Source organism: Bactrocera tryoni, chromosome 2 (genome assembly GCF_016617805.1).
Source record: "Bactrocera tryoni isolate S06 chromosome 2, CSIRO_BtryS06_freeze2, whole genome shotgun sequence".
Classification (NCBI taxonomy): Eukaryota; Metazoa; Arthropoda; class Insecta; order Diptera; family Tephritidae; genus Bactrocera; species Bactrocera tryoni.
The window spans coordinates 17,665,888-17,688,746 of record NC_052500.1 but is presented as its reverse complement, the minus strand read 5'-3'; the positions used below and the strand labels follow the sequence as shown (position 1 = coordinate 17,688,746).

Genomic DNA, 22,859 nt, shown 5'->3' with positions numbered 1-22,859 from the left:
TATACATATGTATATATATTTTTTTATTTGCTGGGTATATTTCCTCTAAATATAAAACTATGTATGTATATGAATATATAAAGTTCTTGTATTAGTAGTACTTATAAATTAATCAGACAAATAGATAGGTTGTAAAAAGGGTTAATTTCGTTACAAGATAAATTTTTTATTTACTTCTTAGGCGTCTTCCCAAGTACCGCGGCCGCATGTTCAGTTTTTACAAAAGATTTCAAACAATAATGACACCAATGCTTAGTAGGTTTATCCTGAAAAAAAAAAACAATTACTTTGTTATTTTAGGTTCATAAACATTTAATTTACCAAACATATGTAGACCCTTGGATGACCGAGTGGACCATCGCCATCACAATATACTACACGTTTAGGAGTTATTTTAGTTTCAATTTGATGAGCCAATTTAACGCCCCAGTTTTTGTTGACCCAACGTTTAGCGTTCATAAAGCGTACATTGCGGTAGTCATCCTCTGCCCATATCTGTATAGATGGTGTCCATATACATACATATGGATATAAGTTACATATAAATATTTATATCCATTCTATTACTTGTCCTGTGTGTGTTATTTCCTTTAGATCACTGCGCATACGAATCAAACGGAAATTTACAAATCTCTTACATTTTAGAGCATTTTTAAAAAAATTTATTGAAAACATTGTTTAATTCCAAGAAAAAAAAATAACTTGAACTTTGGCATTTAACAACCCGACGTCTTTTATAAGGTAAACTTGTTGAAAAGTGCATTATGTCTACAAAAATATTAACATTACTGCGCGCCTACCATTGACTTAATACGGAGTGAGTCTTTAATAATATATTTAAAATGCCAACAAATAAAACTCTTAATTTATTATTGCTCTCAAATTTATTAGTATTATACATAATACATGTTACAAAACTCAATAATCCATACTAAACCAATATTTTCACCGCAAAATCAAAATACACTGATTTGTTTTATCTTTATTTATTTATTCCGAGATAATTCAAATTAACAATTATCTCACGTAAATTATTTTTATACTCATCTTTTTCCAATAACAATAGTTTAATGGTGGTGTCCATCTTTCTTTACGAATCTAAGGCCACAATAGCCGCAAATTTGTGGTCCCGGTTTATCCTGGTTTAGAAAAAAACATAAAAATTTAGCCAATTCCATGCAAAAAATATACTTTTATCCGCTTACCAAATTTATGTAAATTTTAGGATGACCCAAGTTTGCATCACCACCATCACAATAAACAACACGATCTGTGACTTCAATTGGAGGTATTTCATCGATCAACTTAATACCCCAATTTTCATTAACATATCGTTTGGCATTAACAAACCGAACATTGCGATAATCATCTTTGTCAAAGACCTAATTATAAAAATGCATTATTTTAGAGTAAAATGTGTACAATGTTTGCGTAATAGGCAGATGGTTTGACGTACCTGTCCAGTGTGAGTGGAAGTTTCTAAATCACCGCGTGAGTTGCTGTAGTTGCGCCATGAATTAACTACTGAAGAACTAAGAGCACGGCTAGTCGAATTACGACTTAAAAGTTGCAGTCCATTAGACAGTTTTGTACACGCCATGACTTTTTTTAATTCCTAACCAACTGCAAATCTTCTATAGAAATCAATTAATAAATAAAGAACTGTCAGAAACATATGTTTACATGCAGTCAATGGTTGCCACTAGAATTTAAGAATAAAACAATTATACATTTAAAATTCGTTAGTTAAATGATTATTTTATAATAAGGTTATATCTTTTTTAGTTTAGGTAAAGTAAAATTATAACGCAATATCGATAAATTTTGATTTGAATATGCGTTTTTAGTGTGCAGAAAAGGTATACTATATATATGTAAATAAGTTTGTGTTTGGTTTATGGATTTTGTTTTGATCTCCGTTTCCTTTCGTCTGACTTTTTTATTTGTGTTTTGACAAGTTGCGCGGGTTTTTGTGAATTTATTGTGACAAATCAAATGTGTTTCAGTTTTTTTAACATATCAATAATAATTGTGAAAAATACCAACTAAAAGCAAATTATTCCGAAAAGTTTTATGTGTACGCAAAAGAAATGATGATATTACAGTGTGATATTTACATCATTGAAGTAGAATCAAACTAAGAAGTTCAAGAGGATGAGAACGTTGTCACATTTACGGACTTTAATGGAACTATGATAGGTTTGTTAATGTAACATTTTATATTGAAATTAGTATTTGAGGTTTTTTTTTATTATTTACAAACGTTAAAAAATTAAGTACATCATTTTGAATTTTGTAATTAAAACTTAACTAATTTCAGCCGTTACTGTAGCTACGTAAACCTCCAAACCATATTTTTTTCTGACATATTTCTTATTTACTTTGACTAACAATATCACTCACACAATTTCTGTGATGAATCCTTAAAAGAAACCTCAATATTTACCAGTTTGTATTGGATTAGATCGGCTAAAAATTAACCCTTGTTTGGATTAAATCCGGGTCAATTCCGGTATCTTTATAACCACCGATCATTTAAATTGTTGTTAACCCCTAAAATTGCAACAAATTCTGATCTTTTTCTGTACCTGTTTTCTGATGACGTCTATAAGACCTCAATTCTCAGGCATTGAACGCACAGCCTAAATGGGTTTCTCAAACTCTAATATAAGGTGACTTCAATTTTTACGGAGAATTGTATATTTGCATTTTTGTTTCTATTTTTAAACCTGCCTCATACATACATATACTTAAAGTTTAATGTATAAATAAATTTCGTTTAACTTGCCTTCTTATTTACAATTTTATTTATTCCATTTACGTAATTTTATATATTCATTTATAAATTTTCAAAATGTTCTTGAGATATACATAAGTGTATACATATGTGAAATAGATCTAACATTTTTATCATGCCGGTATATTATATATTAAATATTCAATAGTTTTTATTAGCTAACTGAGCTCATGCCCAATCAATAATCCTATACATGTATTCAATGTTTTTAACAAATTTTCCTTTTGTTGAATACTTTACAAAAACCATAAAAAATAATATTTAATAAAAAATACTTTGTGGAACGTAGATACACAGAATTTTTGCCCTTTAGTTTTATATGCTATATATAAAACATTTATAACGGCATTTCAGTAGCACAAATTTCCTGCTTGGATACGAATTATTCATTAGTTATTACTTTTCATACATATATAAAAGGCGTTTCACACAACGATTCTGCATTTAAGCAATTTATGAGAGCATAAACAGTTTGTTTAAACAATTTCTCTGGCAGAGGGTATAAAAGTTTCCCAATAAGAAATAATCTGAAAAACAAAAAATATATACATATATTACATTTATGCATTTAAATTATTTATCTTCACCTGTTGTTGATGTGCCATCTGATCCTCAATATATTTCATCGTGTTTATTTTGAATTCACGTATTCTGTTGAACTCAAACCGTTCCATTTCTTTTTTTATTTCGGTTGATATATCATCAAACTGTTGTTGGCAGCGTTGAACCTTTGTTTGCCACTGTAATTGAGAATTTAATCAGTAAAAAAAAGATAAATATATATATTATTTAAAACCTCTTCAACTTCTTGTTGCGCTTGTTCTAGTTTGTCAGTGCGATTAGCGAGCTCATAACGCCCTCGATTTTCTCGTCGCTTCGACAATTGTAGTTGTGCATGTTGCCAGTTTTGAAAAACTTTGACTCGCTCATGAAATACCGATTTAACAGCGCTAAATAGATCGATGTAATCTTTTACGAATTCTGCCATTATGAAAAAGTCTGAGTTGGCCTGCTCTGAACGTAGCAATTCGATTTTCTCTTCTACATCAGCTAAGTTAGAGAGTGCACGGGACAAACCAGTGTGCTCTTCACACGTGCTTAGCATGGCCGCCGATTTTGCAACTAGTCCAGTCAGCGCAGATAACTCTCTACGTGTGTTAACTAGAGATTTCAATGCTGAATGCAGTTTTTGTAGGTTCGCATCCAAATTTTCTACTTCAGTAATTTTCTCATCAAACCACTATAAAAAAAAAACAGACGTAGAGAACATAAATTGGTTATTTTAGTTAAATGTATATGTAATTCGTATGCTTACGGGATCACTTTCATCCATTTTATAGGTAATTTTATTTACGGTTTCTCCGACTTTATTAAAAAGACGCATTACTCCAGCCCCGCTGAGAGTTGCTGTATTAACTGCGCGAGGGAGTTCCTTTGAATATATGTGTATTAAATATTGATTAATATTAAGTAATCCTATAAAAATTATTTACTTGATCACTTTCCAAGAAATTTATGAAGTCGAGATCTACTCGTAACACCGGATGTTGGGCTGTGCGATTCACATATCGTTGCAAAGCAGCTCTTCGCGTTTCAACCCACTCGGCATTTCGCGGTGCCCCGGGCTCTGTTTGTTGTGGACTCATTTTCACTTTGGTACTACCTAAAACAAAAGTATTAAGCATCTGAAGTTTCTGTTTGATATTAACAATATTTACCGCCTTGTTTATATTATTGAATACAAATGATTTTTAAAGATAGAAATACATTTTTTTTTAGTTTTAAAATTTTGCAGTTATTAATTAGTTATTATTGCAATGTTTTTGATTTAATTATGTATGATTGTAATGGTTTACCTATAATATTTTTTGATGGTGCCGGTGGGATAATTCTTCCAAGTCTTGTATATTTTCCTGACAATACATCATGTATTCCTAAAAAGTCACTAAATCTTCTCATTGTACTGAATTCAGATCGTTTGAATTTCGGAATGTTTGTTTTCGTTGTTACCCTACGAAAAATAAATATTTGTTTATATAAATAAGTTAGTATATATATATATTTCCGGTACTCACTTATAAGTAAGATATGAGCCTATGCCATCGCCTACTTTTTGTGGTTCTGCCACTGTTACCTCTACGAAATAGTCGCCATTGTCGGTAAGCACATCTTCGAGATTACTTGATGATATACGGCGCTATAAATATAAATGGTTTTTATTTATTATTTGAATATAAGCCTTCTTTCGTATTCATTATTATAATTCCTTTTAATACTTAATTACATATATTTCTGCGTTAATCAATGAATTCATTGCCCTCAATGAAAATTCATATGCATATACAATTTGCTGATAAGAATGCTTAATTTACGTCTTTCACAATGCAAACAAATAACTATTTCTGCTGGTCAAACTACAACAATAATGTTTAAATTGTAATTGTAGAATGCTACAAAAGATGTCCATGCCGGCAAGTATTGTATATATGAATATACATATACATATGGATATTTTATGAAACTACAGTAGGGTTTGACATTTGAGCCTATATCTCAAATTGATGTGATAACAATTTAATGCGTAGGGAAAGTGGCTTATATTTGAGACACCGCCCATCATTTTCTGTGAGTCAGCAAACAATTGTGGAAAAATATTGTTTGTGCCAGTGTAAAGGATGTATAAGTTTCCGATTACTTAAAATGCAAAAATAATCTTACATGAATTTCACTAGTTGGTGTTATGGCAAATAAATCGTTGTCGACAGTACCGGGCGCTGGAACCTCTTCCTCCTCGTCATCCTCTGCACCAGAGGCACTGCCGTTATTTATGTCCACATCAGCGAATTGTTTTTGAGCATCAATCATGTTCTGATCGTCGGCCATATTTTACAGATTATTGTTAGATTATTAGCAACAATGTTTTAAATTTACGAAATTAACTACTTTATTTAGTGTTATGATGAATAGAATATCTAAATGTTAGTTTTATTGTACCACCCAAAAACACAAAGAATGCAAATGTGAAATTTACATTTGTCAATTGGACGGTTCAACTGTGTAGATAAAGCAGATTCACTTTTAACATGGTTGCCAAAGTATACATTTCGTTGAGTAACTGATACGATATTTCCTATCGTACCAAATACAAAATCGATAAATTAAATATCACTTTTACACTTTGATAAGTAGACTTCAAATATCATGAAATCTATTTTTAATTAATTTTCTTTAGTATATAATTTCATGGTATCGTTAAAAAAAATTTTTTTTGGGCAAAATTCAATGTTAATCAATATCGTACAATGATTATCTTCCAACCTGTTGACACCACTTTTAGTGCTATTTATCGATAGTTTTGAAATAAGACTTAGTCTGCTATTACACGCGTCAACTTTTGTTGTTAATTCTCGGGCGATTCTCCTTTGCTGTCGCCCATTACATTCACACGAGCAACTTGTGTTGCGCAACTCCGTTCGAGTTTTTTTCTCATTCTCTTTCACTTTACTTTAACCCATTGTCGTTTCTTTTTCCTTATAGGTATTTAGACCACTCTATCACATATATTAATCTGTTCTGTCAATTAAGAAATACATTTTATTTATAATTCAAAATTAAAACCAAGATTATATAACAGACCTTCACATATATCACCCTTTTCACTATCGTCTGAATCAATTTGTATGGCTTCCTCCATACATTTCACAATATCTTTAATTAATTCGATTTTCTAAATATTTATATTATATTATGTATATTTGTATACATATTTGCAAATTACTTACTAAAAGATGAAATTAATTTTTTTAAATATATTCAAAATATTAATTTCAAAAAACTATACGCAAATGCAACTATGTACTACGAAAGAAAGAACACGAATGCCGAAAAACATCGCAACGAACTGTTACGAATAAGAACACAAAGCGTGTTGCTGAACACTGGAAACTCGGCGCGATTCCCCCCTCCTCGTTGCCCCCTCGCCTATAAACCAAGAATTGCCGCAACAAAAGTTGCCGCGTGTAATAACACACTTATATGATTAGTCGCAACATTACAGTACAGCAAAGACTCTATTGCGATTTGAGAACAAAGTCGGTTGACCAAATCCGGCATTCATATATACAATTTGCTATCGTTGTGATTGATTTGTCACACAGTGTGTTGTGTTGTAAAGGAAGTTGATAGGGTTGTTGTCCGATATCCATATTCAAACTGTAATATGAGGATTTCAAAATATTATATACCTAATGTCACGCCCATTGTCTATTGTTGCATAGCGGTGATTGTATCTCCCTTTTGTACAATCTCGGGTGTTAAATTTAATGTCTCTGATATATTGATTTATATCATACTTGGTTTTATTAGTACCATACTTTAAATATATTAGAAGACGGGACCACATCCAAAAACAACCGTTAGGTGAAGAAAACAATTATACTCTCCGCAAAATGTTGCGAAGGCATAACTAGAAATTGCTGCCTAAAGTTTAACTAATCAGAAATTATCAAACTTATACCAATAATACTTATTTATTAGTAATTTATTTTATTTGACTAGTGGCCTTATTTCTTATCGATATATAAATTGTATACTCTAGTTAATAATAATAATGTAGATTGACATGGTGTAATACATATCAATATATGTATTTAGGAGGTCTGTTTGTCAGTTCGCCCGTCTGCCCCTGCAATCGAGATATCGTGATGCACAATAAATACAATTTTTACAATTGGAAGCTATTCAAGCCCCTAGGTACCGAATATTTAGATCATAGTACCTATAGTTGTCTTTTTACCGCAAATATCGGTCAGTGCGTGAGATATACATATAATTGAATTGCAGAGATAATCCTTTCCTGACAACAGTATGTCAGTATGTCGAAAGTGGGTTGAATCGGGCCAATATTTCGGGTAAACATTTCCCTTAGTTATACATTTAAAAAATTCCTTGAAAATACGTTTTCAAGTATGCCTGAGCAGTGTTCAAATTAATGTCCTTTTTCCTGCCCCCAAAAGCACCCCATACAATGATTTCCGTTTTTGCTGACTTTAAAACGTTCAAGTTGATAATTCATATTTTAATGAAACTAAGTGAACAAGTTTTCTTAAAAATTACATGATTTAGCGCTAAATTAGAATGGAATTGTTCTCTACTTTGGTCTTAACCTCATATTCCTAATATAAAGAATTTCGATCCTCTGGTTGACATTTTCCACATTAAGTCAATATACAATATTAAATTTAGCCGCTTCGATCGAGTTAATATCACTCATTCGAAGATATTTTTAATTTATAAAGAACTTGTTGAAAAGTTTATGTCTTATATATTAATTAAATTATACCCACCATTTTAAAATCAATCTAGATAGCTAAACAAAGCTTTACTAAAAATATGAAACAATTAATTTAGCTCCATATTCATAACATATTTATTGATTTCAATGTATCGGTTGCCTTTATAACGCTCAATATGTGCATCAATGAAATTAAGTGGGCATGCTTTATTAACTACCATATGATTTAGCATTCAAATTGACGATATCGGTCCAGACTTTGGAATAGCCTCATATGCCTATTTAATTTTGGATTTTCTGCCTCTCTCATTGTCTTTATACTGAATATAAGAGGGTGGCCCGATAAATACTCAAACTGACAGCATCACTATCGTAGGAGAAATTTGCTTTCGTGTAGTACATTTTAGTACGTCTACTATCAGAATAACATCGCAATTTTGTTTTGACCACCTATGAAGCGGGTGTGGATCAAAAAAACGAAAAATGAGTTGGTAATTCGTCTTCTTTTTATAAAAGAACTCGCTCCTCCTCCTTTCAACGTGGCCGCACGTCGGTGTATGATGAGTTGCGCCCAGATGCCTTGAAAACGTCTATAAATGGATGCACTAGTCAACGATTTCAAATGGATGGACCACCGAGATAGCAGAGACATTGAAAATCTCAAAAGACTGCGCGTCATATCCTGCATGGCTTATTTGGCATGAAAAATCTGTCGATACGTTGGATGCCACGTAGAAAATTGATAGCCGTCGTTTCCTGGAATTCACAAGGTTTAATCTATATCGACTATTCTGACGAAGTGGAAATTTGTGTCGTCGACTCGGGACATTGCAGATCTTTAAAAAACGTATATTTAGATGGGTTAAGAAGTCGGTGCATCGCTAGGTCAAGCGTATCGAGCTAATCAGAAACTAAGTAGGAGGAGTACTTACCTTTTATATGGTGAAGAATATACTTGTACCTATTTTCTTTAGTTTATTTAGAGATTTGGTATTTTTCCACTAAATTAGAATACAACGCGTACTTGCAAAAAAAGAAAATTTTTTTATTTTTGGTTTTACTAGACTAAACCGCTTTTTATTCACATTTTCATTGTAGTAATTTATTAAACTGTTTACAAATCTGTGATCGTTCCAATATCTTATTTCTTTTGTTTGGCCGATATCCATGAAATAAAATCTGACACCTGAACATAAACAGATGGCGAATTAGGTTGACCACATGGCACCTTTCCCCATGAAACAATACCAATTAGAGTAGTTTTACCGTTTTGAGTTTGCACCAAAGGACCTCCAGAGTCAGATGTACAAATTCCAATACCTCCGGTTAGAGGCCCTGTACATATATTTGTAGAATGTACAGCAATACCCTTTGATCCTAGTGCTTTAACGCAAGCGGATTCGCTGATGATTGGTATATTTTTAGCCACCTGCAAAACACTGGGATAAGATGGTACAGATGTGGTCGAAGTCGAGCCCCAACCAAATAAATCCGCATTTCCAGTTGGCACAACCTTAGCTGATGGTAAATTTATGGCTTTAACTGCAGCCGTCCATTGAAAAGCGGTTGCTGTATAGACAAGACCAATGTCATAAGGTGCTATACCCCCGGTATAAAGGTCATGTATCACATAGGATCTAATTGCACGCTTTTGTGTGGTACTTGCTGCACCATTTACATTGTTGGTACCAGCGATGAGTTGAGTGCTTAACACTTGCGATTTTGAGGTCAAGCAGTGGGCTGCCGTCAGTACCCAGTTCGCATTTAAAATGCTACCTGCACAATAATGTACACCACTCCGTTGAAAAGAAACAATATAAGGCGCGGCCCGTGCACCTGCTATAGTACCCCCAACAACGCGTCCATATACTTGGGTTTTCGTTGAGGTAAAACAGAGAGCGTGTTGACAACAAAATAGGATTGCCAAAAACACCGAACAGCGTAGTGCCATTGTTAATACTTTGAAGTTATAAACACAACTGATCGTATATAGCTTGATCAACGGTATTTCTACTTTTCAAACGATAATAGGATATCTTATTTATTTATTTAAATGTATATATATTATACATGTATAGTAGCAATAATTATCTATACGAATTCGTAGAATAACAAGAGAGGCAATTTTTTCAAACTAAACGTACTTATCGATAATCGCTTCAATACAACTCAACTAAAATGTGTTTATTTCTAAATTTAGTAGATTTTTTATTCCCCCAGAAGAGAAAACGTTTTTCTCTTTTTTGGCTAGTCATAACATGCTCTTCATTTGAACCCTTAACCGTTGTTTATTATTTTTATACTCTTGCAACATGTTGCTGCAGAGTATACTAATTTTGAGTTTTGTCTGCCTGGCCGACCGTCCGTCCGTGCAAGCTGTATCTTGAGTAAGAATTAATATATATTAATAAAACTTAGTACAAATTTTCCTTGTCAAAAATGTAAGGCGTTCTTAGCTGAGCTCAATCGGATGCCACGCCCACAAAACGCCATTAATCAAAAATGTATAAAAAACCATAACTAAGCACTAAATTAAGATACAAAACCTAATCCGACCCCAACCGACACTGTAAAAATTTATGAATTTGGAAGACTGCATATAACGGTGATGAGTAGTCATCCTTTAAGATCCCAGCGTTTGACGTGAATTTTAACATACTCTGCGGCTATCGATACCTCCTCCAGTGTATCATATCGTGGGGACCCCAGATGCCTGTAGTGTAGTCTTGATAATGCGTGCACAAGAGATGCTCCAATGTTTCCCTGGTGCCCTGTTCAAGAGATTTCCTGCAGTTTTTTCTTTCTGTCAGCTGCATCTTGCAGGCGTGTGTCGCCACCAGACAGTGACCAGTTAGTATTCTCATCGTGTCCCTACAGTCTTTTCCATCGAGTGTCAATTGGAATTTTGTACACTTCAGATCAACCGTTTCGCAGTTTTGCATGCAGGTCGTTCCATCGGGATTTGATATTCTTTACCATGTTTCTGTCGAGATCGTCGTATAGACAATGCATGGGTTTCTCAATGTTGATCACGTTTTCGGATGTTAACCGTACACCATTCTTGGCAATCTCGTCCACTATTTTATTGACCTCGATGCCTTTGTGACCTGGCACCCAGTAGAAGAAGTTGCTTGCTTCTGGCAACACTTTCTACTTCAAGACATTTCTGGACGATATGCGATATGAGGTTATTGCCTTGATTTATGCTTGGCTGTCTACGTAGACGTTGAATCTGGAATTGCCTGCAGGTGCATTAGAAGCCAGCTTTGCGGCTTTCGCAATAACAACTGAGGTTTTTGATATTGCGAAAATATATTGAAATATACTGCAGGGGTACGGCAACTTAAAAAGTTGCCTTATGCCTAACTCTGGACAGCATATTCCCGCACTAACTCCATCGTCCATTTTCGAGCCATCCGTTTCCTTTGACTTCCTGTAGGTGGGTTTCCATACCGCTGTCCACCATACTACTGCACCGATTCTACTCTTCGGTCTTATAATAGCTGTGAAGCACCAGTGAATGATAGAGAGAGATAACTCAGGTTATGCCGAGCATCTGCCTACACGCATTTAAAGCATTGCTACTTTTCCTTACTCTTTCTTCCACGTTGTGCTTCCACAGCACTTTGCTTTCCAAGGCGCACTAGAAATGTCCAGGAATGCTTCAAGAACATATTCTTTTTATTCAAGAGCCCTTTCGACATTAAATACCAGTGTATGGAGTGCAATCTATACTGATTTGCCCTTCGTATATGCGTGCTGCGCCTTGGACAAGCTTCTAGGAGGCTCTGCGGCCCTAATGTGCGCGTCCAAGATTTTCTCTAGCGTTTTCAGCAGGAAGGAAGTTAAGCTTATAGGCCTAAACTCTTTAGAGTAGGTTGAGTTGTTCCTACCTGTCTTCGGTATGAAAACTACCCTAGACTCTCTCTATGAGTGTGGCACATAGCTGAACGTACCGTACCGAGAGATTTGTAAGCGGATTGCACATTCTATCTCCGTAAAGATGTGTTCGCTAACGTTTACTGCTGCTTCGTAGCTAGGACTTACCGCGTCCTTACAGCTTGGAAAGTGCACAATGACTAGGTCTGGCAGTTGTCCGCTCACTCTCCACTACTTTTCCGAGTTAGATCGGACGAGGTGGGGCTTGGGGATAATAGTTTCCTAAGTCTCACCACCTCGTGGGTCTTTTCAAATCCACTTTACACCCGAGATGGTTTGATTCTTGCAAGTAGCAAGAGTATAAAGTGATATTTTAATGAAACTAAGTGAACTAGTTTTCTTTAAAATTAGGTGGTTTAGCGCTAAATTAGAATGGAATTGGTATAAACCTCTCTAATATAAAGAATTTCGATCCTCGGGTTGACGTTTTCCACATTAACTCAATAAATTAAATTTAGCCTCTTCGGTCGAGTTAATATCACTGACATATCACTCATTTTAAGAGGTTTTTAATAAAATTTTAGCTTAGAGGAGTATTCAAACTGACAGCATCACTATCGCAAGAGAAATTTGAAATTTGAAGCATTTAGATTTCAGAAAAAAGAAAAAGTGAGCGAAATCGGTCGGTAGGTCGTCTTGTTTTTATAAGAAAACTCACGCAGTGTAAAAACTCCTTTCTACGTGGTGGCACGTCGATCTATTTCAAACAGATGGGCCGCTGAGATAGCTGATATAGTAGGCATCTCTGTGCAGACTGTGCATATGAAAAATCTGTCGACACGTTGGATGCCACGCAAGCACAGTTCAGTCCATACAGCAAGCTCAAGATTATTTCACAGCAATGTTTTGACCAGGTTTAAAAACAATCCCAAGGAGTTTTGCGTTATTTTCGTCCACGCAGCATTGATACACACCAGAGACCAAAGATCAGTCTAACAATGAACTTCTGCTCCACAGAAGGGGACGACTGCCCTACCCGCTAGAAAATTTACAGCCGTCGTTTCCTGTTCCATTGTAATCTACATCGACTATTTGGACGAAGTAGATGGAAATTTGACTCGTCGCCTCGGGACTTTTCAGATCTTTAAGAAACGTATATAGGTTAAGAAGTGGAGCATCGCTAAGTCAAACGTATCTAGCTAAACAGAAACAAAGGTTGCGATTTAAATCGCTATTTTTCCAAAATTATCGTTTTTTGTAGGCTTAGTGCTTACCTTTCACAAGGCGTACTTGCAAAAAATATGTTTTTTTTCATTACTGAGTTTACTAAAGATTAAACCGCTTTTTATTCATATTCATTTCATGGTTGTAATTTATTAAACTGTTTACAAATCTGTGATCGTTCCAATATCTTATTATTTTTGGTTGGCCGAAATCCATGAAATGAAATCTGACACCTGAACATAAACAGATGGCGAATTGGGTTGACCACATGGCACCTTTCCCCATGAAACAATCCCAATTAGAGTAGTTACACCATTTTGAGTTTGCACCAAAGGACCTCCAGAGTCAGATGTACAAATTCCAATACCTCCGGTTAGAGGCCCTGTACATATATTTGTAGAATGTACATCAATACCCTTTGATCCTAGTGCTTCAACGCAAGCGGATTCGCTGATGATTGGTATATTTTTAGCCACCTGCAAAACACTGGGATAAGATGGTACAGATGTGGTCGAAGTCGAGCCCCAACCATATAAATCCGCATTTCCAGTTGGCACAATATTAGCTGATGGTAAATTTATGGCTTTAACTGCAGCCGTCCATTGAAAAGCGGTTGCTGTATAGACAAGACCAATGTCATAAGGTGCTATACCCCCGGTATAAAGGTCATGTATCACATAGGAACTAATTGCACGCTTTTGTGTGGTACTTGCTGCACCATTCACATTGTTGGTACCAGCGATGAGTTGACTGCTTAACACTTGGGATTTTGAGGTCAAGCAGTGGGCTGCCGTTAGTACCCAGTTCGCATTTAAAATGCTGCCTGCGCAATAATGTACATCACTCTGTTGAAACGAAACAATGTAAGGCGCGGACTCTGCCGCAGCTGCAGTGCCCCCCACAACGCGTCCGCATACTAGATTTTCCGTTGAGGTAAAACCGAGAGCGTGTTGACAACAAAGTAGAATTGCCAAAAACACCGAACAGCGTAGTGCCATTATTAATACTTTGAAGTTATAAACGCAACTGATCGTATATAGCTTGATCAACGGTATTTCTACTTTTTAAACGATAATAGGATATCTTATTTATATTATTTAAATGTATATGTATATATACGTATAATAACATTAATTAATCTTTTTTAGTATGTGTATTCTAATATTTCATTCTTTTGCATTTTACGAATTCGTAGAATAACAAGAAAAGGCTACTATCTTATCATACTAAACGTACTTATCGATAATCGCTTCAATACAACTCAACTAAAATGTGTTTATTTCTGAATATAGCCATTTTTTATTCTCCCAGAAGAGAAAACGTTCTTCTCTTTTTTTTGCTCCTTACAACATGGTCTTCTCAGAAGCCTCAGCCATCGTTTATTATTTTAATACTCTTGCAACCACTTGCTACAGAGTATAATAGTTTTGTTCACCTAACGGTTGTATGTATCAGGATGACGATACGAGTTGAAATCCTGGTAACTGTCTGTATGTCCGTCCGTTCGTGCAAACTGCAACTTGAGTAAAAATTATCATATGTATATTGATGAAACTTAGTACAAATGCTATCTGGCCACATGATAAGACGGAGTTTGTAGATGATGTTAAACTACTTAATTATACTGATTGTCTCTACTGAACAAACAAAACGCAACATTTAACATAAGAAAGCGAAATAGCACCAATGTTGATAAGAAACTTCAATTATAATTTAAAATGATTGCATAATGGTTCACAAATATTCTCGAACAGACCAATGCAATATTCAAACGGCAAATATGAAGTTTTTCATCGTGCTGTCTTACCACTGTCTGGTGATTTCCGACAGCCCGGTCATCCTTTGCTTTTCTTAAGCCTATGAGGTTAACAAATGTTTAAGCAATCGTTCTTATAGTGAAGTGTTGAAACACTTCAGTTTACCATAAAAAATTGATTCATTGATCATATTCCTTAAAGTAAAAATTAATTGGTTGGATTATAACTGGCTCATTAACCTCAGGCTACATTAGCTACTAGAAATGTAGATGTTGATGAAATTAATGTTCAGATACAGCAGTTGTGGCCTGGCTATCAGACGTATTTTAATTCATTCGCAACTGTTGTTGATGAAAGTGAAAACACAAATTATCTAGATATACCCGAAATGACATCACATAAACTTCGATTAAAAATTAATTCATCTACAATTATGCAACGGTACGACTACGTAAACAAATTACAGGAAATATTTTTGTAGCAACCATTTTGACTGGAAAATTTAATGAAGAAATGTTCCTCTTGCCGCGTTAGAATGCACGATATGATTCACCGGATTAAATTGAATTTGAAAATGTTTATTATTAAAAATTATAACTATTATTCACAAAAATTAAATGATCTATCCTCTTCATTATGTCAAATTTTGACAACTAACAACTTTGATCAATCATTTCAAACTTGAAAATAATGTTAAAATTTTAACCTCGTGAATTCCTACAGCGGAAATAAAGTTTTCGTTTTTACTCATAAATACAATTTTACTTTATTGAATAATTTATGATTAGTGTATACTTTAGCCGCAGCAACGCTTAGAAGGGGTCTTTATGTTTTTTTATAAATATAAAATATGGCTACTATCTTATCAAACCAATTCGTATTAAAAATTATTAGATAAAAAAGTGGAATCAAATTATTAATTTATTTATTACTTTGTATCTGAAATCCGCCATCCAAGTTATTAATTACAAATTGGGCGATTGCGGGAAAGATCCAAACATTTCATTTAAAGTGAGACCAATATTCATTTGAATTCTGTAAAACACTTTAATTAAATTAATTTTTTATTATTTAAGGTACATAACAGAGGGTAAATAAATGTTGTATTAAGCAAGTAAGGAAAGGCTAAGTTCGGGTATAACCGAACATTTTATACTCTTGCAAGTTGCAAGAATCAAATCAAGGGAAATACCTTAAGGTATTTTATATGAGAAGTAGGCGTGGTTGCAGTCCGATTACGCCCGTGTCCGCACTGTTATATAGGAATGTAAGAAGAATGGTTTGAATGGTCGGGCGGATTTCAAGATATGTGATCAAGGCGGTGCCACGGCCATCATCCAGTTTTCTCACCGGCTCCTATTAAGTTTTCTCATACCATCTCGGGTGTAAAGTTTTATGTCTCTGTCGTATTTAGTTATTGATTTATCGCATTTTTAATAGTTTTTAACAGTACCGTTATATAAGGAGTAGTAGGTGGTTACCTTTCGATTTCATTCACTTTTACATTGTCGGTAGGGGATTTGTTTTGCACACGTCTCTTTCTTCTAAACAAGTTTCTCATTTGTCGAAACCGTCGATATTGGACCTCTCGTACAAATTGAATGATCGGAATCAAGTTCCTGCAATGAATATTTTGTATTTGTGAAGGGTGTATACATAGTTATAGCTTCGTTGCAACCAAAGCTAACAAGTTTTCATGTATATGTCTAAGCGTTTCAAACTTAATATGCACCTTTATGTTTTCAATCAAGAATGAAAATAATAAAACTATCTTCATAGAAAGATCGCATTTAGAAAACGAACAAATACAAAACAAAATATAAATTAATTAAATTTTTAAGTAATAAGGAATTAATGGCAGGAGTAATAAAAACTCGAAAAACTATTAAAATCCGACCTGCTATTACCGAAAAGTAGCGTTAAAAACTTAACTTGATCGGTCAGTTTAGACGATGGCTATATGCTACAGTGATCCGATCCAAATAATTTGTTCGATGACTGTTGCGTTGCCTTGGCCCATGCCAAATTGTGTGAAGAATTCTTGTGAAATAAAAGTTCTTTTTATATACTAGAGTAGTACGATCTGAACATCTGAATGTATAAAGTGTCATTGACACAATAAAATATAAACAAAAAGGTCATTGACCCCAAACGTAAACAAAGGTTACGGACTTGGCTAAATGTGAATAAAAGGGTCATTGAACTAATAAAATGTAAGCAAAGGTGTTATTGACCTTGCCAAAATGGAAACAAACGGGTCATTGACCTAATAATTCGTACAAAGGGGTCATTTACCCCATAAAATATAAACAAAGGTTGTGGACTTGGCTTAATGTAAACAAAAGGGGCATTGACCTCATAATGTAAACATAGGAGTCATTGACCTCATCAGATTTAAACAAACAAGGTGTTCGGTCAAAATAAAATCCTTAAATGTCCTTTTTTATTTGACAAGATGTCTTCCAGAAATTTGGCGTCGGCATTAGTAATCCCATACAAACTGAAAAGTAAACAGCACCAAATACACTTGCATAACGATGTACATATACATATATTATATAGAATATATATTAATATAGAAAAAAATTTAGGCTGATTCTTGCTTATGCTCAACATAATTATTGTGATAACTATTGACTAAAAGGTCAGGTGGCGTAAGATATACATATTTCTTGTATTTAAAATTTGCATTTCGTGCAAAAACAACGGTAAAATTGGCACGATTCCGATTACGGAAAACGGAATTTCCGTATAAATGGGGTATGTGCGGATAGGGGAGCTTCTACAGAGAAGATATATCCAAAAATAATATAAAATTAACTTTTTTTTTTTAAAATATTCACGATTAAAAGTTCAAAAATTTGCACTAATAACACATGAGGGGTATTCTCTTGCTCTTGCGAGATTGCAGATTGCAAAAATACTCGAAATATACAAGAGCACGAGAGCACCCATTGCAGAATCTGGTGATATGCTGATTCGGTCAATTTATTGTGAATTGACTATTATGCATAGCTATTGTGAATTGGCGCACCTTCTGCACACATTTTTAACAAAAAAAACTAACAAATTTTTATAACTTAAATAGAAATTATAAAATCTATTGCACGCAAATATACAGAGGTTTTGGTCTGGCATGTTTTACAGCCATTGCAAATAATTTTCTGCGTGTGTTTGTTGTTGTGCCGGTGCACCAAGAGGAAATATATGCAATTCTTGCACCGTGCAAGGGTTTTGCAAGAGTAAGAGAATACCCCTATGGTATTTCTCTATGTTTCACTAAATTTTTTCACGTTTTTAACTCTGTATATTTAAATATACACTCTAAACATTGAAATAAGTTCACATTTCACTTTTATTTTGCTATATTTTACCTAAATCATCGTTGAAAAGGTTAGATTGTTTACAATTATGAGGAAAACGAGCCTTGCCACATCTTAAACAGCAAATATGTAGGATTTTTAATAATTTTTCTTTTTTGTTTTTTCGCGTAATTCTTTTTTCTATATTAATTCGCATTTCGCATTCGTCCACTAATTCTATCCATTTTAATAAAATTATTAATATTTATACAAATATCGATATTTTAGTTGTATTCCTATTTTTATTCACATTCACAATCAATTTTTATTTTCACCAAGTTATTTTGGTGAAATGGTAACTCTATTGTGAATATGGGAGAGAAGTGAAATGAATAATTTCTTATTTGACAGTTTATTAACACGACACATGTCGATAAAGTAGTGTCAATCAAACGTTATAGAAAGATTGCTGACGGTGACTAATGAAAAAGCGATCCAAAAAGTGTAGGTGAAAATTATAAAGCTACAAATTGTAATTCAATTACAAGAAATACGTATTAAAATATTTAGGAAAAAGTTACTTCAAGAGCCAAAATAATTGAGTGAGAAAAGTTTATTAAAAGTGCATTGAAAATAAAAAACCCAACCCAAAGCAAAGAGGTCAGCAGTAAAAAAAAGAAAGCAACTACGCCAACGTCGACGAAGATAAGTGCAAGAAGAATAAGTAAAGGAGTGAACTATAAGCAACATTTTAAGAAAGGGCTGTAAAGGTGATATCTTTAGTGCTGTAGGGAAAATAAACTAATTAAATAATTACAATTATTTAAACAGCTTATATTTAAAAAATGTCATCCGGCGAGTTTGGTAATCCCCTGCGCAAATTTAAGCTTGTGTTCCTTGGCGAGCAGAGTGTCGGTAAGACTTCGCTGATCACACGCTTCATGTACGATAGCTTCGACAATACTTATCAGGCGACAATTGGTATTGATTTTCTTTCGAAAACTATGTACCTTGAAGATCGAACCGTGCGACTGCAATTATGGGATACTGCCGGCCAAGAACGCTTTCGTTCACTTATCCCCTCATATATTCGCGACTCTACTGTAGCCGTTGTTGTCTACGATATAACAAATACAAATTCTTTCCACCAAACCTCCAAATGGATTGATGACGTTCGCACGGAAAGAGGTAGTGACGTCATTATCATGTTAGTAGGCAACAAGACAGACTTATCGGACAAACGACAGGTGTCCACCGAAGAGGGTGAACGCAAAGCAAAAGAGCTGAATGTGATGTTTATCGAGACGAGCGCGAAGGCCGGTTATAATGTGAAGCAGCTGTTTAGACGTGTAGCGGCTGCGTTGCCTGGAATGGATTCGACAGAAAATAAACCCTCGGAAGATATGCAAGAGGTTGTGCTGAAAGATTCACCAAATGAATCAAAGGATCCCGAGGGTGGTTGTGCCTGCTGAAGAATCAACGAATGTAGTGAACGATCTAAAAACATATTAAAAACAATTATATAATTAGCAGTCTAGAGCACTGAATGGTAATTTAACAGTATGAAGATGACGATGTAGAAAAGTATAAAAAGGCTTAAGAAGAGATACACAATTTTATGTTTAAGTTTATTTATAACGTAAATAAAACTAAAATCGATTAACTGAATAATCAATTGATCTTTATGATGGATAGTAGGCGCATAAAAGCATTTAATATATATGATTAAATATGATATCATTATATTACAACTAGTACTGAAACGGTCTGAAGAACAAATGCTGAATTAGATGCTGAAATTGTCAAGCATTTTTCAGCCGAGAACGATTGGTAGTTGGTGGGATTAGCTGATAGTTTTGTGCTTACAGAGTAAAAGCACCATTAATACAACTAAGCATTTGAATAATTGTGAATCATAAAATTTCATAAATACATACATATTTATGTAGCTTAAGATATTGTGAAATGATCATAAAAATGCCAGCCTACTTAAAAGCATAATATGCAAATGCACCTTACACTTATGAAGCATATAAAATTGCTAGAAATTCAAGAGCCATAGCGCTCACGTACACCTACTTGAAATGCATTTGCAACTTCCAGAGATACAATTTTGCCGAGTGTGTATTTTTAAGAAAATTATTTAACTTTTATATTTCGTTGCACAGACCTCGTTTTATGGTAAACACACAATTTGTAAACTTTAAAAGTCTTTGTTTTAATATCTGCCTACCTAAAATTATGCATAATCTTTCAATCCTGATGTCTGTAACTATACTTATGTATATGTTTTTAGTCATATATAATTTGAACTTGGCTTGGGTAAACTAACCATAAAGAGATAAATGAAAAAGCGAAATAATGTGCACAAATGGTACGCAAATAATATTTACTTAATAAGAAACTGCTGAATTTGACAAGTTAGTGTATACAAAAGACGAAGCATACATATGAACTTTATTGTGTTGAAAAATAGGTAATTTGTTTTTTTTTATTCGGTATTGTTTACACAGATTACATTAGCTATATATGTAGATAAATACATATTGGTATAGTCCGCTAATTTTTTACAATCGATACATAGATTTTTCACTTGGAGGCACTTATATACAATACAATTTTATAAACATAACTTTTAAAATTGCTTAACACATTCCTGTTTATTTTATTGTGTTACTATCTAATTTGTATTGTATGTAACTATTATTGTCTTTTAATACTCAATTGAGTTATCTACTTAAAATAATTGAACAATTTTAAATTTGCTGATTGAGCTTCAAAGATGGTAGAACCACAATTTACACAATTTTATATACCTACCCGCTCATAAAATAAATTTTAAGTTGAGTCGCTGAAATATTTATAAAAAATGCTTGTTGCGTTGGTTTTTGTCAAACTCGGATTCATAGTTTTGGTTCCTCACACTTGTAAAAAATATATGTTATATTGAGTTTTTAGTAATTATTCAGTCAATTTTTTTCAAAGACATGAGGAAGTTAAAAAAATACCAAACATTTATTTATCAGTACCTGTTGTTGCTATTCATATTTTTACTTCCTCCAGTTTTATTATAAGTTCTGCCTAAAAATATTTAGACTGTAAAAAATGCATCTATACGTAGGTTTGCTCACCGGCTACCACTGTGTGTTCAAGCATATGAAGATTAAAGCAATGTCTCGCTGAAAAATAACAAATTATATAGTTAATTGCAAAACCGAGCGTCACATTACTTTTAAATACACATATTCAGCCTAACACAACTAAAAAATTAAAACCAAATGAAAAAATAAAAACGAAATGATTTAATAATATTACAACAATTTGGGTCATCTTATTATCAATGACATGCAAAAAGCACATTATAAAATTTGACTAGCTTCGAATTAATGGCCGCCAAAATTAAAATTCTAATGCAGCTTAACAATAGCATTAATTAAATTATGAGATTGCGATCTTTGTAGTAAAAAGCAAATAACTACCACAAGTATATGAAAATTAAATGAAACATTTTAAGCAAATTACACATTAAGTTAAAGCATTTGAATGATCAGTGGAAATTGCACTTGCTACGTGAAAATATTTTTAAAGGAATAACATATTTGCAATAAAGTTTTTTGAAATACATAATCCATTATCTAATTTTGTTGTTTCGTACATTTTCCATGTAAGTAGGAAAGTAGAAACAAAAAAAAAAGTACAAAAATAACACTCAGACCCTACGTAAATTGCTTACATTCCACCAGATTAAAAAAGAACCTTTATACATACGTGAATTCGTTGACACAAACTTTTTACAGCACCAGTAATGACAGTTTCTTAAGTGTGTTACGTTCTTAAGGTTAAATATCATGTAGGAAGTAATTATTAATATTTAAAAGTAAGCTAAATCTACTGTATGGCAACCTCATACAACGAACATGTTGTAAGAAAACGAAATTTTTGTTACCTTCGCGTCGTCCTTGTGCAGCTAGCGTTATTTGACATTTACCGGTTGAGCTGAGCAAATACGCGTGGCTGTGAGTCTTTCCTATTATAAAATTTTATAACTACAATTATAAATAACTGGGAGCAACATTTATGGTATTTGATAATTCATGTAAATATATTTGATTTTAATGCTTTATGAATTTGATTGTAATTATATATGGTACATAATTTTTAGATGACTGCGCATTGTTTGATACTGACAAAAGTACTTCACATGGAAAGGACAGCAATCGACAAAAGCTTATTGGCGAAATATGTGGAAAATATGTACAGACTCATGCGCATTATTTGATACTGACAAAAGTACTTCACAAGGAAAAGACAACAATCGACAGGAACTTATTGGCGAAATTTGTGAAAAATATGTGCAGACTCATGCAAACACGATACGCGCTTATTGCTTAAAATGTACCCAAAGGATTATATATTTATAATTTCATTTTATTGCACTAAGTGCATAAACATATGATTATTTCATTAAAGCTTTTATTTATTTAGCTATTTTTAAATGCAATGGGAATTCGTTTCATAAAAACGCCTATTTGCGTTCATGTTTTTCTATTTCATCTTTAAATATACGTTGGTTCTGTTAATTCTTTTCTTTCTGTGTATATTCGTTG

At 33.5% G+C, this 22,859-nt stretch overlaps 6 protein-coding genes and 2 long non-coding RNA genes across 9 annotated transcripts; 2 read left to right on the top strand and 6 right to left on the bottom strand.

Annotated features, from left to right (window-relative positions):
- Positions 1-24: 24 nt before the first annotated feature.
- LOC120767974 (NADH dehydrogenase [ubiquinone] iron-sulfur protein 6, mitochondrial-like) lies at positions 25-819 on the bottom strand. Its single transcript, XM_040094385.1, has 3 exons — positions 568-819; positions 322-495; positions 25-266 (listed from the first exon to the last, which is right to left on the bottom strand). The coding sequence occupies exons 1-3, from the start codon at positions 673-675 to the stop codon at positions 171-173; spliced, it is 378 nt and encodes a 125-aa protein (XP_039950319.1). The 5' UTR covers positions 676-819; the 3' UTR covers positions 25-170.
- Positions 820-970: 151 nt separating this feature from the next.
- Positions 971-1,656, bottom strand: LOC120767973 (NADH dehydrogenase [ubiquinone] iron-sulfur protein 6, mitochondrial). The gene is made up of 3 exons (XM_040094384.1): positions 1,457-1,656; positions 1,206-1,382; positions 971-1,139 (listed from the first exon to the last, which is right to left on the bottom strand). Exons 1-3 carry the CDS (start codon positions 1,598-1,600, stop codon positions 1,068-1,070), a joined length of 393 nt encoding a protein of 130 aa, XP_039950318.1. The 5' UTR covers positions 1,601-1,656; the 3' UTR covers positions 971-1,067.
- A 381-nt stretch (positions 1,657-2,037) lies between these two features.
- On the top strand, positions 2,038-22,780 carry LOC120767648. Its single transcript, XR_005704710.1, has 2 exons — positions 2,038-2,199; positions 22,415-22,780. It is a non-coding gene; the product is annotated as an uncharacterized LOC120767648 (long non-coding RNA).
- LOC120767642 (sorting nexin-2) lies at positions 3,077-5,829 on the bottom strand. 2 transcript variants are annotated; one of them, XM_040093813.1, is made up of 9 exons: positions 5,516-5,829; positions 4,873-4,994; positions 4,654-4,808; positions 4,516-4,518; positions 4,291-4,460; positions 4,113-4,229; positions 3,594-4,037; positions 3,385-3,537; positions 3,077-3,324 (listed from the first exon to the last, which is right to left on the bottom strand). In XM_040093813.1, exons 1-9 carry the CDS (start codon positions 5,678-5,680, stop codon positions 3,274-3,276), a joined length of 1,380 nt encoding a protein of 459 aa, XP_039949747.1. In that variant the 5' UTR covers positions 5,681-5,829; the 3' UTR covers positions 3,077-3,273. The 2 variants fall into 2 exon arrangements, with proteins under 2 accessions (XP_039949747.1, XP_039949748.1); XM_040093814.1 differs by lacking the exon at positions 4,516-4,518 and having other exon boundaries at positions 5,516-5,828.
- On the bottom strand, positions 9,137-10,051 carry LOC120767643 (lectizyme-like). The gene has a single exon (XM_040093815.1). It carries the CDS (start codon positions 10,039-10,041, stop codon positions 9,232-9,234), a length of 810 nt encoding a protein of 269 aa, XP_039949749.1. The 5' UTR covers positions 10,042-10,051; the 3' UTR covers positions 9,137-9,231.
- LOC120767644 (trypsin delta-like) lies at positions 13,288-14,201 on the bottom strand. Its single transcript, XM_040093816.1, has one exon. It carries the CDS (start codon positions 14,189-14,191, stop codon positions 13,385-13,387), a length of 807 nt encoding a protein of 268 aa, XP_039949750.1. The 5' UTR covers positions 14,192-14,201; the 3' UTR covers positions 13,288-13,384.
- Positions 18,730-20,590, top strand: LOC120767645 (ras-related protein Rab6). The gene is made up of 2 exons (XM_040093817.1): positions 18,730-19,022; positions 19,084-20,590. Exon 2 carries the CDS (start codon positions 19,098-19,100, stop codon positions 19,722-19,724), a length of 627 nt encoding a protein of 208 aa, XP_039949751.1. The 5' UTR covers positions 18,730-19,022; positions 19,084-19,097; the 3' UTR covers positions 19,725-20,590.
- LOC120767647 lies at positions 20,665-21,457 on the bottom strand. Its single transcript, XR_005704709.1, has 2 exons — positions 21,282-21,457; positions 20,665-21,176 (listed from the first exon to the last, which is right to left on the bottom strand). It is a non-coding gene; the product is annotated as an uncharacterized LOC120767647 (long non-coding RNA).
- Positions 22,781-22,859: the final 79 nt, after the last annotated feature.

What these genes read in the sequence shown, in the direction of transcription:
- LOC120767974 (XM_040094385.1), bottom strand. Translation starts at nt 675, where the DNA reads ATGTTTTCAATAAATTTTTTTAAAAATGCTCTAAAATGTAAGAGATTT. An exon ending in AAATAACACACACAGGACAA is followed by an intron (nt 496 to 567) that starts GTAATAGAATGG and finishes CCATCTATACAG; the next exon opens with ATATGGGCAGAGGATGACTA. An exon ending in CAAGGGTCTACATATGTTTG is followed by an intron (nt 267 to 321) that starts GTAAATTAAATG and finishes TTTTTTTTTCAG; the next exon opens with GATAAACCTACTAAGCATTG.
- LOC120767973 (XM_040094384.1), bottom strand. Translation starts at nt 1,600, where the DNA reads ATGGCGTGTACAAAACTGTCTAATGGACTGCAACTTTTAAGTCGTAAT. An exon ending in CTTCCACTCACACTGGACAG is followed by an intron (nt 1,383 to 1,456) that starts GTACGTCAAACC and finishes TTTTATAATTAG; the next exon opens with GTCTTTGACAAAGATGATTA. An exon ending in CTAAAATTTACATAAATTTG is followed by an intron (nt 1,140 to 1,205) that starts GTAAGCGGATAA and finishes TTTCTAAACCAG; the next exon opens with GATAAACCGGGACCACAAAT.
- LOC120767642 (XM_040093813.1), bottom strand. Translation starts at nt 5,680, where the DNA reads ATGGCCGACGATCAGAACATGATTGATGCTCAAAAACAATTCGCTGAT. An exon ending in ATTTCTTGGAAAGTGATCAA is followed by an intron (nt 4,230 to 4,290) that starts GTAAATAATTTT and finishes ATATATTCAAAG; the next exon opens with GAACTCCCTCGCGCAGTTAA. An exon ending in AGATGGCACATCAACAACAG is followed by an intron (nt 3,325 to 3,384) that starts GTGAAGATAAAT and finishes TTTGTTTTTCAG; the next exon opens with ATTATTTCTTATTGGGAAAC.
- LOC120767643 (XM_040093815.1), bottom strand. Translation starts at nt 10,041, where the DNA reads ATGGCACTACGCTGTTCGGTGTTTTTGGCAATCCTATTTTGTTGTCAA.
- LOC120767644 (XM_040093816.1), bottom strand. Translation starts at nt 14,191, where the DNA reads ATGGCACTACGCTGTTCGGTGTTTTTGGCAATTCTACTTTGTTGTCAA.
- LOC120767645 (XM_040093817.1), top strand. Translation starts at nt 19,098, where the DNA reads ATGTCATCCGGCGAGTTTGGTAATCCCCTGCGCAAATTTAAGCTTGTG.